Source organism: Podarcis filfolensis (genome assembly GCF_964270895.1).
Source record: "Podarcis filfolensis genome assembly, chromosome: 7".
Lineage (NCBI taxonomy): Eukaryota > Metazoa > Chordata > Lepidosauria > Squamata > Lacertidae > Podarcis > Podarcis filfolensis.
In genome coordinates this window covers 25,614,995-25,630,481 of record NC_139603.1, presented here as the reverse complement: position 1 = coordinate 25,630,481, position 15,487 = coordinate 25,614,995, and the positions used below count along the sequence as shown (strand labels likewise).

General features: G+C 42.4%; 1 protein-coding gene across 1 annotated transcript in view; it reads right to left on the bottom strand.

Moving 5' to 3' along the window:
- LOC310767378 (uncharacterized protein) overlaps nucleotides 1-15,487 on the bottom strand; it is a 37,441-nt gene that overhangs the window by 1,684 nt on the left and 20,270 nt on the right. The window contains exons 13-22 of the mRNA XM_083624248.1: nucleotides 14,974-15,091; nucleotides 13,102-13,244; nucleotides 11,741-11,908; nucleotides 8,426-8,827; nucleotides 5,575-5,820; nucleotides 3,894-4,064; nucleotides 3,520-3,657; nucleotides 1,799-1,916; nucleotides 1,544-1,686; nucleotides 613-780 (exon numbers count right to left, since the gene is read on the bottom strand). Of these exons, the coding sequence (XP_083480374.1) occupies nucleotides 613-780; nucleotides 1,544-1,686; nucleotides 1,799-1,916; nucleotides 3,520-3,657; nucleotides 3,894-4,064; nucleotides 5,575-5,820; nucleotides 8,426-8,827; nucleotides 11,741-11,908; nucleotides 13,102-13,244; nucleotides 14,974-15,091 (1,815 nt within the window). The remainder of the gene's footprint in view (nucleotides 1-612; nucleotides 781-1,543; nucleotides 1,687-1,798; nucleotides 1,917-3,519; nucleotides 3,658-3,893; nucleotides 4,065-5,574; nucleotides 5,821-8,425; nucleotides 8,828-11,740; nucleotides 11,909-13,101; nucleotides 13,245-14,973; nucleotides 15,092-15,487) is intronic.

The following is a 15,487-nucleotide window of genomic DNA, read 5'->3' as shown; positions in this document are numbered from 1 at the left end:
TAAAGTTGTGCTTCAGGTTAAGAACAGTTTCAGGTTAAGAACAGACCTCCAGAACGAATTAAGTACTTAACCCGAGGTACCACTGTATAGTAATTTATGGACCTAAAAGTTATCTAAAGCCATTTGCCCATGCAGAATGCAGGCACTATATATAGAAATGAGCAAACCAGTGATATTTTAGGGAGCAGGCAGGACCCATTACTTACATTATAGGAGCCTATACAACACAAAATACTGTTGCTATATGTAGGTTGTTTTTTTATCTTATATTTTGGAAATGTACATCTAGTTTTTTTTCTTTACATTTTTTGGGGGGCCCCAAGAGAGTGGGGCCCTAAGTTATAGCTTGTTTAGCTTATACGTAAATCCGGCACTGACCCCAGGGAGGTCACTTTGGCGCTGCTGGCATGGTGGTTTGACTTCACCCCTGGAGGCAGACGCCATTGTCTCTCGAGACAGACAGATGCCAACAATATAATAAGTTACACTGGGCACTTGGAAGAATCACGTAGAAGCTGCAAGAATCATGCTCTCGTCATGTACAGCAACCAACAAGGGCAATTTTTACGGGCGAGAATTTAGATGGTTTTATTCTCAGCAACAATGCCTCACCTTTTCCAGGCCTGTAGAATTATCTGCAATCTCATCAGGAAGCAGGACGATCATGCTGAGCTCGTTATCAACATAAGGAATCTCGAGAATTTTGGTGCGAAGTTCCGATATCCATGTCATGTTGAATTTAGCTTTCTTGAACATCATCTGCACCGGTTTGCTTTCATTCTGCAAATGGAGAAGAATTTCGTTTTAAGCATATAATATTTTCTATTTCTTGAGCTGCTCTGCATCTTGTTTACTGTTCATCCTCCACTGTCTCTGCAAAAGAATGTCCTTAGGACATGGTGGGAAGGGAAATCCCAACTGGTCAACTGATGAAAGAAAAAAACAGGAGGGAACACTCTAAATATCAGAATGTGTGTATTTAATTATACCGACAAAAATAGAGTGGCTTGCCAAATACTATTGGAGTACTACAATATATCCAAAACAATGGGAGAAATCGGAAGGATCTCAAAAGAGAAGATAGACAGGGATTGGAAGGTGTTTAAAGGATACTTGCAAAACCATATTGAAAAATCAGAACTCCTATTAGAATAAACAAGTTCCGTTTTAAATACTGAAATACTAAATAAGATGGATAACAATGTGTAATAGAAAAAGAAGCATGAAATTAGGTTAAAGATGTGTGAAAGAAAGTAATAGAAGTGGAAAGAAATTGCAATTGAGTAGATTGGAAGTCTAACACAAAGGTGGGGTGAGGGCTGGTGGATGGTGATGGGAAAAGGAATTATCCGTGGGACTGAATGTAGGTATGTTTGAATATTTTTAAGGATTGTATGAAATGTATGTTTGTATGCTTGTATATTCACAATATGTGTATTAATGCTGAATTATTTTAACAATAAAAACTTTTCAAAAAAAACAAACAAACCGATAAAGACTGTATGGTCAATGTGCTTCACATTATTTCCCACCTCATACGTACCTTGCTAATTTTGAATGGCCTTTCCTCAGTGAGATCTTTGCGGAACTGATTTGCCCAGTTTCCCTTGAAATAGATAGCATTCACCAAGACCAGCCTTGTACTGGAGCCAATTATTCCTGGGGCGAGCAGATTTTGGATTTTACCTTGAAGAGGGATTAAAGAGCTGTTTTAATAAGTAGCTATTTTTCAGACACAAAGTCGTATTTTAAGAAGTAAAACTCAGACAATATGGAAGCCCAAGAATTTCCTACTCACTTGCTGTCTGTTCTTCCACCCAATTATTTATGTATTTCCTGGAATCGTCTGATGCTCTAATGAAGTCTAGTTTCTCTAGACCTGCTCGATAGAATTTCTGGCTGGAGTCTATGAATGACTTAAACAAGTATGTTTCAGAATTAAAAGCTATATATGGATCTGTATATATCATATACACACAAACTTTGATTTAATTAAGGTTTTGTCCCACAGAAAAGAGGGGGAGAGAAGGATGTTTCTTCCATTTTCAGATACCGAAAGATGTGAAACACGTATGCAGATGCTTAATTTAACTTCAGTTGATAAGAAAAAGCTCATGGCATGTGCAATAGATTCCTATCAGCCAAAACAGATAAACTGAACAGGACCCAAACAAACTTCTTTTGCTCAAGAATACACATAGCAATCCTTGTCTTATTCTTATATATGAGAGTCCTACATGAAAGGTCCATATGCAGGATGCTAAATTCTTACCAAGATTTGCCCCTGTATCAGTCCTGCTCAATGCAGGTGGATAATGAATTCCAATGTGGTGTTTTCTCTTTCTATTCCTCTATGGAGGAAAAACGTTATGTAAGCAATACTTATTTGTCTCCAAATTTGGCAACTCTTTGGAAAGCGTCAACTACCTGTTGTATTACGGTTGTTTTTTAAATGTAATTATCCCCTTGGCTTGATCTAGCAAAAGCTCCTCTTAGTCTAACATTGTGTCCCTGGAAGCTCACAAGCATGTCATGAAAGTAACACACATTTCTCTATAATGGCCTGGATTCAAAGGCCTATAAACAGATGGGGAAATGCGGCAGTGCTGGTCTGTGAACTCTTTGTGCAAACACTGGGAGACTTTGCCTTCCAGGTACCATGGCAGATTACAACAATGTAAAATTCTGTACGTATTACATATATTAAAAAGTCACAGCAATGGCCTGGGTCCTGAAAACACATAGGCCATAGGGTAAAAGAGGTGCACCTTCAGAGTGGCCGACGAGACTGTATAACACCCAACCTGAAAGACCTACATTGGTTTCCAGTATGTTTCCATGCGCAAGTCAAAGTGTTGGTGCTGACCTTTAAAGCCCTAAAAAGCAGTCCTGTTTAGCTGAAGGAGTGTCTCCAGCCCCATCGTTCTGCCTGGACACTGAGGTCCTCCTCTGAGGGCCTTCTGGTTGTTCCCTCCCTGTGAGAAGTAAGGTTACAGGGAACCAAGCAGACGGCCTTCTTGGTAATGGCCTCTGCCCTGTGGAACGCCCTCCCATCAGATGTCAAGGAAATAAACAACTATCTGACTTTTAGAAACATCTGAAGGCAGACCTGTTGTGGGAGGTTTTTAATGTTTGTAGTTTTCTTCTGTTTTAATGTTCTGCTGGGAGCTGCCCAGAGTGCCTGGGGAAACCCAGCCATATGGGCAGGGTATAAATAATAAATATTATTACTATTATTATCCCAGCTAATGTCCTGGTGCCGAGTAAGGACAGGGAAAAAGAGAAAGAAATGAATCGATCCACCAAGTAGATTGGCTGGTACAACCTGCCACCTGGACTCAAGCTGATCACTGCTGCTAATTCAAATGTCCCTTTCAGTTTGATGGAAGGTTTTATTGCAAAGTACAGAAGGGATAGTGAGTGCTTAGCTGTGTTTCTGATCTGCAACAGAATACGGTTCACTATCTGAACAGAGACCACTTCCTGTTCTCTAGCATATTTGTAAACCATGTAACTTACTGAAATAAACTCATAGGATGTTTCTCCAAATAGCCTGTTGGCTAGCCTAAGCAAGTACTTGGTGTCTGGCTTGTTGATTTCAGAAATAAGTTTTTCGTATCCCTGGTGAAATTCGACGTCGTTGGTCACAGACAGCACCTGTAAGATGATAAATGGTTAATGGATACTGTTCAGTACAGTAATTTAAATACAGACATTTATCTACGTACTCCTTAAAAACTGTATCAGTTGAAAAATCCATGCCTTTCAGCAAACAAGAGAGTGAAATACTGTAAATGCATATTTCAGCCTGACCTGCTACAAAGAAGATGCAGCATGCATGGAGTCAAAAGTCAAGCTCCCCCCTCCCCTTAATAGTATTTATCTGGATATACCTTTGCCATTTGGGCTGCAGTGTTCCCTGCCGCACCCAGAGAGACCATTGTCAAAGCAGAAGAAATGCTCAAAGGAGAGAAAAACATGTTCGCTGTATTATCATTTTGACTTAGCTTCTTGAACAGATTGAGGGCAAAGGCACTGTTTGCTGCAGTGAGGCGGTCCATGTCTTATAACCTACGAAACAAGCACAGATAAGACAGTCATCTAGTTTGTCCGCTCGGAGGTCACTTTTACAAGAAAAAAACCCAAACCTAAGCATTTGTTTTCAGATCCCACACGTATCCAAAGGCATATCAACCTGTAATTCCCATGCTGGAACATTTTCATGCTCTCCAAAATGCCACCCACCCACCGTTTTCTGGTGTGGGGGAGGCTGCAGCCCACAGAGGAACCGTCAATCACATGCTACATTTCTTTAGATGAAAGCAATGGCCAGCAGACAGTAATTTGCAAAAATGCCCAGGAGGAGAGTAACGTTTGCCCTCACTTGATTTCTAAGAAGATCAGCTTTAAATTAGAAGTCTATTGCATCTTATATGCCACATTACCCCCTTTGGGACATACAGTGGTACCTTGGGTTAAATTAATTCATCCCGGAGATCTGTTCTTAACCTGAAACTGTTCTTAACCTGAAGCACCACTTTAGCTAATGGGGCCTCCTGCTGCTGCCGTGCCGCCGCTGCACTATTTCTGTTCTCATCTTGAAGCAAAGTTCTTAACCCGAGGTACCATTTCTGGGTTAGTGGAGTCTGTAACCTGAAGCGTATGTAACCTGAAGTGTATGTAACCCGAGATACCACTGTAAAAAGAAATACAGGGAGGGAAAGCATCATTTCTGTTGTCCCTCCCCACTGCATAATTCTAGCCTGAAAAACAGGACTATTAAAGCCTCAGGTCGCAGAATTAAGTTAGCAAGCCAACAGCTATAATAGCCTGACTTTCGCAATTAAGTCTATGTTTGATAAACCGAGTCCTGAATGGGATCAAGTTTACATGAAGTCCTGTTTGATGCTTTTATAACTATATTGTTACTACTGGCACTAAGATGTACAAATCTTTCAAAATTCCTTCTACCAATATTAGGGCAGGCATGTCCAAATTCTGGTTCGGGGTTTAATTCGGCCCTTTCTGTCCTGGGGTAAAATCCAAAAAAAAAAAAAATGCTCAGCAACTTCAATCCTAAAAAAAAGCTCAACAACTTTGGTAGAGAAACACAGTATGGAAAGCCGCAGCTATTAAATTTCTGCCTGTGTCGTGCAGCTGTTCAAAGGACAGAAGTGTGCACAGAAGTGCAGGTCCCACAGGTGACAACACCCTGAGACCCTCCCAGATTAATTACTTCCTCAACAAAGGAAGTCCCAGACAACATCAGGACCCACCGCCTTTTCTTTAAAAGACACGCAACAGGTACAAATGGCAACCCAAAGAGAAGAGGACCGTACCGGGAGAAATGCGCGCGGCTGTTATGCACGGATCGCAGGAAGGCCTCCGGCTGCGAGCAAAGAGAGGCACCGAGTGGCGACGGGAAACCAGAGAAGGGGGAACGAAACCATCCCGTCCTGCCAGGGGAGGCGCTCCTTCCTGTGACTCAGCCCCTGACTCAGCCGCTATCCGGGAACCTAATGGGGTGGGGGGAGGAGCCGCAGCCTCGATCCCCGCAAGTTTGCTGCCGGCTACCATTGCCGCTGAGCATGTGCAGAACGGCTCGCACATGCCCAGGAGGAGGAGACGAAGCCGCTGCCCGTTGCCTTTGCCGGGCGGCACGCCTTTTTCCCCATCGCCGCCTGCTTTTTCCTCGGAGCAGGAAGGTGGCGCTCCGAAAGCGCAATTGCGCCCTGCTCCCGTTGGTTGTTGGCGCAGCAGAAGCAATCCCCGCAGGCTTACTCCCGAGTAGCGGCGCCTGGCTGCGCAAACCAGGGGAGCCTGACATTAATACAAACAATGCAGTTTATAGGGTAAAGCTCATATTCTTTTACTTAGTGTCGGCGTCGCTTGGATAGATCCTCTTTCTATTCGCTGATTGTTAAATGTTCGGAAAAAGTCAGAAGCCCAAGGCAGTGTAAGTTTATTCAGCATTTGTCAGTGACAACAGCTCACTCATAGGAACACAAGAACCAAACTGACTGAACAACACGATAATAATGCCGAGCATGAACTGACCGTTGACAGTTTGGCAGTTGAAAGAGCATGCGCTTACTTGCCATTAGAACGTTCGTCCATAGCTGTCAACTTTCAGATTTGAAAATAAGGGATCAGCAGCCTCACCTGTCCCGGGGACAGTCTATGGGATATCTAACAATCCGGGATAGCAGCAGGAAATGGCGTTGGAATAAGGGAATTTCCCGCAAAAAAAGGGAAGGTTGACAACTATGTGTTTGTCTACCAACGCTTCTGCGATTGGTTAGAATGCGCCTTGTAACATAAAATGTGTTAAACCCGATACATAACACTGATTTATTGCATTTCCTTGGTAGTGAGAGAGGTTGTGCGTGCGGGGAGCCTAGGGTTATTCTACGAACATGAATGTCTCGCAGCAAATGGAATTGATCCCTAGAAAATACAACCTGAAAAAAGAGACGACGCACGTACTTCTGTAAACCAAGGAACTACTATGATCTTAGGGTGAAATCATCTCCTTTGAGGTGTATATTCTAGATATGCAGGCTTGAATTCTTCTGGCCATATTGAGTGTTGAAATATCTTTTTCCCGGACATGCTGGGTGAAGGATGGGAACATCCAGTCAGATTTTTTGAGGACTGCAATATTCTCCGGAAAGATTGGGTAAGCTTGTACAGTTCAGAGGAATCTCTGGGTATGTGGTGATTAATCTGTGGACTATTCTGGAGAAGTGTTGGGATTTGCGTGTCCTGCCCATAAGAGTGTGTTTATGAGGAGTGTTGAAGGAGTCCCATCTCTTCAAATGAAAGCACGGCGGGACACTATTTGATCTACTGAAAGTGACCAGATTGTTGTTACCCATGTGGGGAACCTTATCAATAAACGATCTTCATGCCTTCAATTGTTGCCCAATACACACAATTCCGATGCTTAAAACAAAAGTCATACTACCTGGGTGAGATTATGATGCCCTGTTAGAACCATGTTGAGGCCTGAGAAGGAGATCCTGCTATAGTTTCTAAGACCATTGCTATTGGGAAACGAGGACGGGTACCAGTTAGGATTCTGACCCTGGTGATGCTGTGTTGCAACTGAGTAAGGTTAAGCATAACAGACAGTTTGTACATAAATGCAAAGGGCAAACTTCTAATGCCTGAAATGCAAGCAAGCCGTGAGGAATCAGAAGTACCAGAATGTGCCTATCAGTGATGCAGAAGGAGAACTCAGATCACGACGCTTGAAGAAAATACGTATAGGAACATGAACCATTTCTGCAGAGCAGAGACTTGAGTCAATTAGAACTTGTCAAAGGACTTTCTCCCAGAAGCCTCTGGATTTTGCATGCATTTCCCAAGTTCAGCATACTGTCTCAACTGGTCTGTAACATAGCTGTCAACATTTCCCCTTTTTTAAGGGAAATTCCCTTATTCCGAACAGGATTCCTCGCAAGAAAAGGGAAAAGTTGACAAGTCGGCTGTACTCCATGTCATGTGGCACAGGGAGAGAGGATAAGCGTTTTAAAACACTATTGTTTTGCATAGTGGAAACATACCACATTCCGTGTATAACACGCCCCCATGCATAGTGGAAACATACCACATTCCATGTATAAGACACCTCCTTTTTTGGTGGACTCAAAATTTAAAAAATGGGGGGAGATTGCCCAGAATTGTTGAGCTTTTTGGGGGGTTTTTAAGCTGTTTTGGGAGAGGGGGGTTAATGATAAACGCTCACCCACCGGTCCAACGAAAACAGTCGCGCACCCCGCAGAAAACATAAATCTTCTGCCCACAGGCGAAAAGCAACCGCAAATCACCTGCCCAGTTGACAAGGCAGCACCAAATTAAGAGCAGCCCTTGATGCAGCAACCAATCATCAGCCAAAATTGCCACTGAAATGCTCCGTGCCAGTGACCAATCCCATGTCCCCACTCAGCACTACCCATGTATAAGACGGCCCCCAATTTGAGAGATTCTTTTATCTGAAGAAAAGCTCATCCAATACACGGAAAAGTACAGTAATTTTCAAAAATTAATTTATTGCTTTAAAATGCATGTTTTACAGACAATGATGACTGGCATTTAGGGAAGAATTAAGAATGTGTCGCTGCACACTCTTGTCATGTACAGAGACAGATTTGGGCAACAGAAGGAAGGCAGAAAAGCTTATATAGGTTATGCCTAAAACAGCATTAGGCCTAAATGTGAGGCTTATGGCATTTCAGCCTGCTCCTAACCATTTATACTCAGATTGACAACCTTTTTGGGCCAAGGAGGACATTTGGAATTTTGAGAAACTGCTATGGCGACATTCACAAAATGGCTGCCATGGGGCGTGTGGCATGACACAAAATGGTTGTTGGCAGAGGAGAGGTACTGGTAGGTTCATTACATTGGCAACCACATTCTATGGAGAAGAGAATCTGCCCAAGAAGAGGGTGTTTTTTGTTGCCTTGTGCTTGATAAAGAAGATAAAAGGATGGTTTGCTTCGAATTTTATGGGCTTCTGAGATGACCTTATTACAATGGTGGCTGCTGAGGCAGCTGCTGCTTCAGTGCCCTCTTCATTGATCTCCACAAAGGACTTGTGATACACCTCTGACAAAGCCAAGTCGCCTTTTTTTGACATTCCCAAGAAGTTAGCTTGGCCTGGAATGAAAGCATCCTTCATCCCCATACTGCTTAGGATGGACTTGAGGTCGAAACTCTCTTCCAGTTTGATCCTTGGTAAGTGAAGCTCCACCTTCCTTTTCTGCATCATATCCGAACTCGTCCATATCGACAATCTCTCATATGTTAGTTCTTTTTCCAGCTGTGGTCGTATAATAAAGCAAGTTAGACAGCAAAATGAAAACAAAAGTGACTCTTAAAAACAACAACCCTACAACCAGTAACTCTTCTCACCACAAAGTTATGTGGGCTTTCGAAACAAAGCCTGCTGTTTACTTTGCTAGGGAATGTGATGCAAGGAGAAAAGGCAAGTGATGTGGGACATAAAATAATGTTTGAAGACTGGGAAAGGTTGTGGAGGAAAGGGGTCAAGTTCACTGCATGTACTGTTAGAGGGGGATTTTCCACTGGTGGCAGATGACAGAAGACTGTGACACCACGAGACCGGTGTGAAACCAAATCAAATAAGGACTTTATTTCAAAACAACAAACAGCAAAGCTTGTGGGTGTTTTTCCTGCAGGCAGAGTTCAAACTGCAGCTTTTCTCCTTTTGTAGCCATGGCCAGCTGCAACCAATGAGCCCAGAGCTCACAAAAACTGTTCTTAAAGGTACAAACATCTTTACTGTTTCTGTGCAGAATGTTTCTTTCCCAACATGTACAGTGTTAAAGGAAAATATTATGAAAATGATGTATAGATGGTATTTAACCCCTGTAAAATTAGCAAAGATATATCACAATAGTGATAATCTATGTTGGAAATGTAAAGAAAAAGAAGGTACCTTTTATCATATGTGGTGGACCTGCCCCAAGGTGAAAGACTTCTGGGAGAAGATTTATAATGAATTGAAAAAAATGTTGAAATATACATTTATTAAGAAACCAGAGGCCTTTCTTCTTGGAACAACAGGTTTGGAATTGCCCAAGAAAGATGTTAGATTGTTTTTGTATGCCACAACTGCAGCTAGAATTTTGTTAGCCAAGAATTGGAAAATACAAGAAGTGCCAACACTGGAGGAATGGCAGATGGAGATGATGGACTTTTCGGAGCTAGCCAACCTAACCGGAAGAGTCTGCGACCAGAAGGAGGAGGAGTACCAGGAGGAATGGAGGAAATTCAAAGACTATTTGGTTAAATATGCTAAGATAATTTAAATAGAAATACTTGCAAACACCAGATAGGCTTAGGATTTAAATATGTGATGTTATAGAATAACATGTTTAAATTTAATATGAAAAGAAAGAAAGACGTTAACTGATTAAGTAAATTTTATGAGAAATTTGTTTTGGAAAACTGTTACAATGATATATATTTAAACTCAACCAGGGGGATTTGAGGCAGTCAGGTAAAAATGTTATTAAGAGTGGAATAATTACAGTTAGGATTTATGTTTGTTTGTTTGTTTAGAAATTTTGCAAAATCAATAAAATTTTCGAGGAAAAAAAAGAAAAGCCACTTCCAAGTTTTAGGGGCCCATAGTGCTTTCACCACCCCACTCCACCCCCAAATCTGGCCACTGTACCTGCAACCCACTCTGTCGCTGCTAAATACATAAGGTTACTGCATGTTATTTTCTCTTTTTTCTTTTAAAATTAGGTGATTATTTTGCTCACAACAAGCCCTTCTATGCTGACTCATATACAGTTGTACCTTGGAAGTCGAATGGAATCCATTCCAGAAGTCCGTTCGACTTCCAAAACATTCGCAAACCAAAGCATAGCTTCTGATTGGCTGCGGGAAGCTCCTGCAGCCAATCAGAAGCCACAGAAGCCCCATCAGACATTCGGCTTCCAAAAGAACATTCGCAAACCAGAACAATCACTTCTGGGTTTGCGACATTTGGGAGCCAAAAGATCTGAGTTCCAGGGTGTTTGGGATCCAAGGTACGACTGTATGCACTTGAGATTAAGCCCCACTGATCACAATGGGAGTTACTTCTGAGTAAACAAGCAAAAAATTGTACTTTTGTGGACTTGGACTAGCCTGTGGTTTATAAGGCTCCATCACATTCACACCTTACATTTAAAGCACATGGCTCCCCCCAAAGAAACCTGGGAACTGTAGTTCATTAAGAGTGCAGGGAACTGTTGCTCTTTGGGGAATAACCTGCAGTTCCCAGGATCCTTTGGGGGAAGTCATGTAGTGATCAGGTGGGATTGTTATGAGGAATGATAACAATAGAGTAAGCCATCTGTGTCAGCAATGAAAGCATTGCGTTGACTGGGTTTAAACTATTTTGATATGTTTTTTGATCAATCCACACCTCTGCACCCCTGTTCCATTTCTCTGGCTTGACAAGTCACGTACACAGCCAGGTGCCAGTTGCTGCATCATGCATCCTGGGCTGTGGAAGATAGTGGGCAGCTTCTTTGAAGTAGCCTTTCCAATACGTTAATCTCAGAATGTTGATCTTAGGGTCTGGAAATAGTTTCACAGGAAGGTGATAAAGATGCCTATCTCCTTGCCATCCTTCCATCCTCTCCTGTTTACTCCTGTTTGTGATCTCCGGAGTTTCTCTAGTCCTCTTTTATTTACTCTCAGATTATGTATGCATGCTCAGAGTAGTCTTTGTAGTTAAAAGAATTTCTTTTGATCTGACTTTGCCCCCACGTGGGGTTTGTTGAAATGCTCAGAATAAATCTGATTGGTTCTTACGAACACTCTGTAAAAAGTTCTTTTGTGAATAAAATGACATGGGCTGGAGGGTGGAGATAAATATTATTATATGCACCCTTCCCAGAGTCTTGCTGGTTCAAGCCTCTGTGCGTACTCTTATTAATCAGAGTTCAATGTGCTTTAAATGTATGGAGGTGGATGTGACAATGCGGGAAAAATCAGACAATGTTTTGTGCATCTATCTCTGTTTATATAAATCAGGGGTGAGGAAATTGTGGTCCTCTATGTGCTAGTGAACTACAACCCCCCACCCCACCATCTCTGTCCAAATGTTGTCCAGGAACATTTTGGAGGCTCACAGATTTCCCCACCCCTGATTTATTTAGGGATGAAATGAAATGTCTAACAGTCTCTGGAGACATGAAAGCAAGTGTTTTACCATTTCCAGACCAGTCGACTCATCTTCGATGTCGTCTGGAAGCATGATGAACATGCTGACATCATTGTTCTCATATGGGAGCTCAAGAATACGAACCCTCAGGATATCAATGTAGAAGGTTGGCAATGTACCTTTTAGAAACATCATTTGCACAGGCTTTGACTGGGTCTGTAATAAAAAACACATGCGATCCTTTTCCCAACTGAAATGAACTGCCATTCAGATGTGTCAGAGACCAAGAAGCTTGAAGCATTAAAACTAAATAAAGGGCCTTTCTCTCTCAAACACGGGCAACTTCCCACCCCACCCCTCATTACTTTTCATTGGGGGGGGGGTTGTTATGAGAATGGGAACAATGGAATAGTGTTGTTTCCACCAGGGGGCAGCACTGAAAAGCTAAAAACAAGCACTCGTATCTAAACCTGGGGCAGATCTACACACATGGTTTTTAACGTTAAGGAATGGTTTTCCTAACGTATTTGGACACATGACACTCTACTTTTTATGTTCATAATGTTTTATTAAAAATGGGACACCAGGTGGCACTACAGAACAACCAGCAGTAGGGAGACAGTGTTTTGATGGGGGGGAACAAAGGTAAAAAACACTTTGATTTACAAGTATGCCCTGTTTTAGAATGATGTACCTGGTATCATTCTAATTACATTAAACAGGGCGATGTAGATCTAGCCCTGGGCAATCTGAGGTAGCTTTAGATTAGTCCAAAAGGTGCAGAGGGAGTGCGGTTGAGTGGGTGACATCAGGGTTTTCTGCTGCGCTGGTAATTTTTTGGATAGCAATGAGAGCATCTGCTGGTGCACAGTCCTTCTGTGTTTGAATCCTACTTGTTTCACTATATTTTGCTTTGCTCCTGGCCACTTTAATTCAGAGTGCTATATCATCACATGTTTATTCCCCCCCAACCAAGTTTCACCATCATATTAGTAGGCATAAGTCACAATGCCAGATTTAAGCAGAATTCATTACAGTAGCAAATTTGTAAGTTTAATAAGAATAAAGCCACAATCTAAAACACGCTTTACCTGGGAGCAAGCCCTCATTGAAATCAGTAGGACTTACTTCTGGATAGACATGTTTAGAATTGCACTGTAGCTTTTCAAGAGATACACTCAATTAACGACAACACTTTCAAACCAAGAATAAACCCACAATTCTCTTTCTTAATATAAACATATATATAATATATGTTTAATATATACATTTAATATAAACATTAATATAAACATTTAGTGGCTTTCCTTGTGCACAGAGTTCTGAATAATTTTACAGAGAATTGATACCAGCAGAATGTGTCATATTCATGGAAAAACACACCTTTTATTTTATTAACACATGCGTACCTTACTCAGTCTGAAAGGCTTCTCAGTAGTGTTTGCTTTCTCAAATCTTTTCTCCCACTTTCCTTTGAAGTAAACGGCATTTACTATGACCAGTGCTGTTTGAGCACCAACCGAATCTTTAGGCAGAAGATTCTTGATTTTGTCTTTTGGAAGACAGAAGGGTGTTGTTAATGTATTGGCATCCCAGTGTTGCTATACAAATAGGATATGGTTCTAAAAGGAATGGTGTTATTCTGAGTCAGATAATTCTCCTCTCAAGCCTAGGAGTCGCTCATCTGAACTCTTTCCCAGTTCTGCTATAAATCTCACGACTGCTTTCCCCATGGCTTGTGGGGTGCTTCAGGTGAAATGGAAAAGTGAATTTCTGTCATTAAAAAAACCTCACTTTTCCCAGACCCAGGCTCTAGCTGGCTGATTCACCTGCATGAATATTACTTGGTGCTGTAGACGGGAAGCAACTAGCATAATGGGAACCAATTTTTAAGCCATTACAGGGAGAAACTAGATAGACCAAATGGATATCAATATTTAAGCAGCTAGGGATTGCACATTATGCCCAGAAAGTCACTTCTTCTTTTTTTCAAAACTCAGAAAAATGTGTCAGTTCCTCAAATACATTTACATTGGAATTGCACATGGTTTCCTGTACAAATGGGATGATTTGGATGTAGAACTAGCTTTAGCAAACCTCAGTTTCATGCACTTCCCTCGCCCCCGGTGTACCTCCAAGGAGGAGTTAAGAAGCTTTTATTTAGATTACTGCGACTTGCTGTATCAACTAAACTCAGACAAGCAGAGATCTTTAGTTGAAACATAAACTGCACTTTTTGAAGCTGATTTGTTTCAGCTGACTATAGTTAAGATTAACCATGGTTCAGGGTTTGGATGACACACTAACCCACGGTTAATCCCAATTGGAAGTGCAAGCTTCTGATCTCACAGGTGCATCAGAGAAGATGGGGGTGGACAAACCAGGGCCGTCTTACCCATAGGCGCTAGGGGTGTGGGGCACCTGGACGCTGGGCTCTCAGGGGCGCCAGGCCGAGAGTCCGGGGAAGAGCCCACTCGTCAGTTGGAGCACCACCGTGGGCTCTTCTGCTGCGCACGGCTCTGCTCCGCGAGTTCGGGGCCAACAGAGCCAGCGAGACACTGAGGCGGCTGGCTGGCTCTGCCCTCCTGCACGCCTGGGACTGGGCAACCTGGGGGGGGCATCGGGCGGATCTTTGCACCCTGGTGCTGCATATGCTTAAGACAGCCCTGGGACAAACCCAAGATTCGCTGTAGCCCTTTCTCATAACGCTCAACAAGGGTATCCTCCAGATGTTTAAGATTAAAACACATGTCATCCCTGACCATTGGACATGCTGGCTAGAGGTGAAGCATTTTCAGGGTACCAGAACTGGGCCATTGTATCCCTCTATAGAAATCAGAATCCAGTTTTCAAGCCTGGAGATACAGTAGATTTTGTAAATCTTTAATTAACTTTAAAACTGTTTTCTCTGCTTTTTTTGTAGCTTAGGGTTTACAGTGGTACCTCAGGTTACATACGCTTCAGGTTACATACGCTTCAGGTTACAGACTCCGCTAACCCAGAAATAGTACCTTGGGTTAAGAACTTTGCTTTAGGATGAGAACAGAAATCGTGCTCTGGCGGTGCGGCAGCAGCAGGAGGCCCCATTAGCTAAAGTGGTGCTTCAGGTTGAGAACGGACCTCCAGAACAAATTAAGTACTTAACCCGATGTACCACTGTATTCCCTTGACTGCCTAAGTGGTTCTAAAGACATTAAGACTCAAGGACAGGTCTGGAACTGAGCATACAGTAGAGTAATACTTGGAATTACAGTCTGCAGTGGCTGAATAAATAAGCTTACTGTCAGTTTGTTTTTCAACCCAAACGTTGATCTGGTCTCTGACTTGTTCTGCAGCATTCAAAAAATCAACTGGTTGTAGTTCTGCATGATAGTACTTCTTAGTGAGCTGAAGGTACTCCTGAAAATTATAGGGGCAAAAGTATAAATTGTTATGAGTTTCTCTTTTTTTGTGCAGGTGGAAAGGGGACGTAGGTTGTATGCAGAGACCCTTCTAACCCCTGGATGTGTCCAAACACCAAGTGTCAAAACAGAAGACAGCTTTCTATTGAGGTGATAGCCTGGGTGACGGGCCATTGGGGGAACAAAGGAAGTGGATTTGGGTGAGGCAGCAAATGGGTGCCCACCCCCGTCCCTCAGCTGGCTGGTGGAAAAAGACAAAGATGAGAGCTGAGAGTCTGCAGTGATGTGGGCCAGATATAAACCAGCAAGCTGAGAGAAGGAGGAGAAACAAGACCAATGTTTGATTTCTGTTTGAATTTAAGGCAGAAGTTTTATACAATCTGAAGAGAAACCA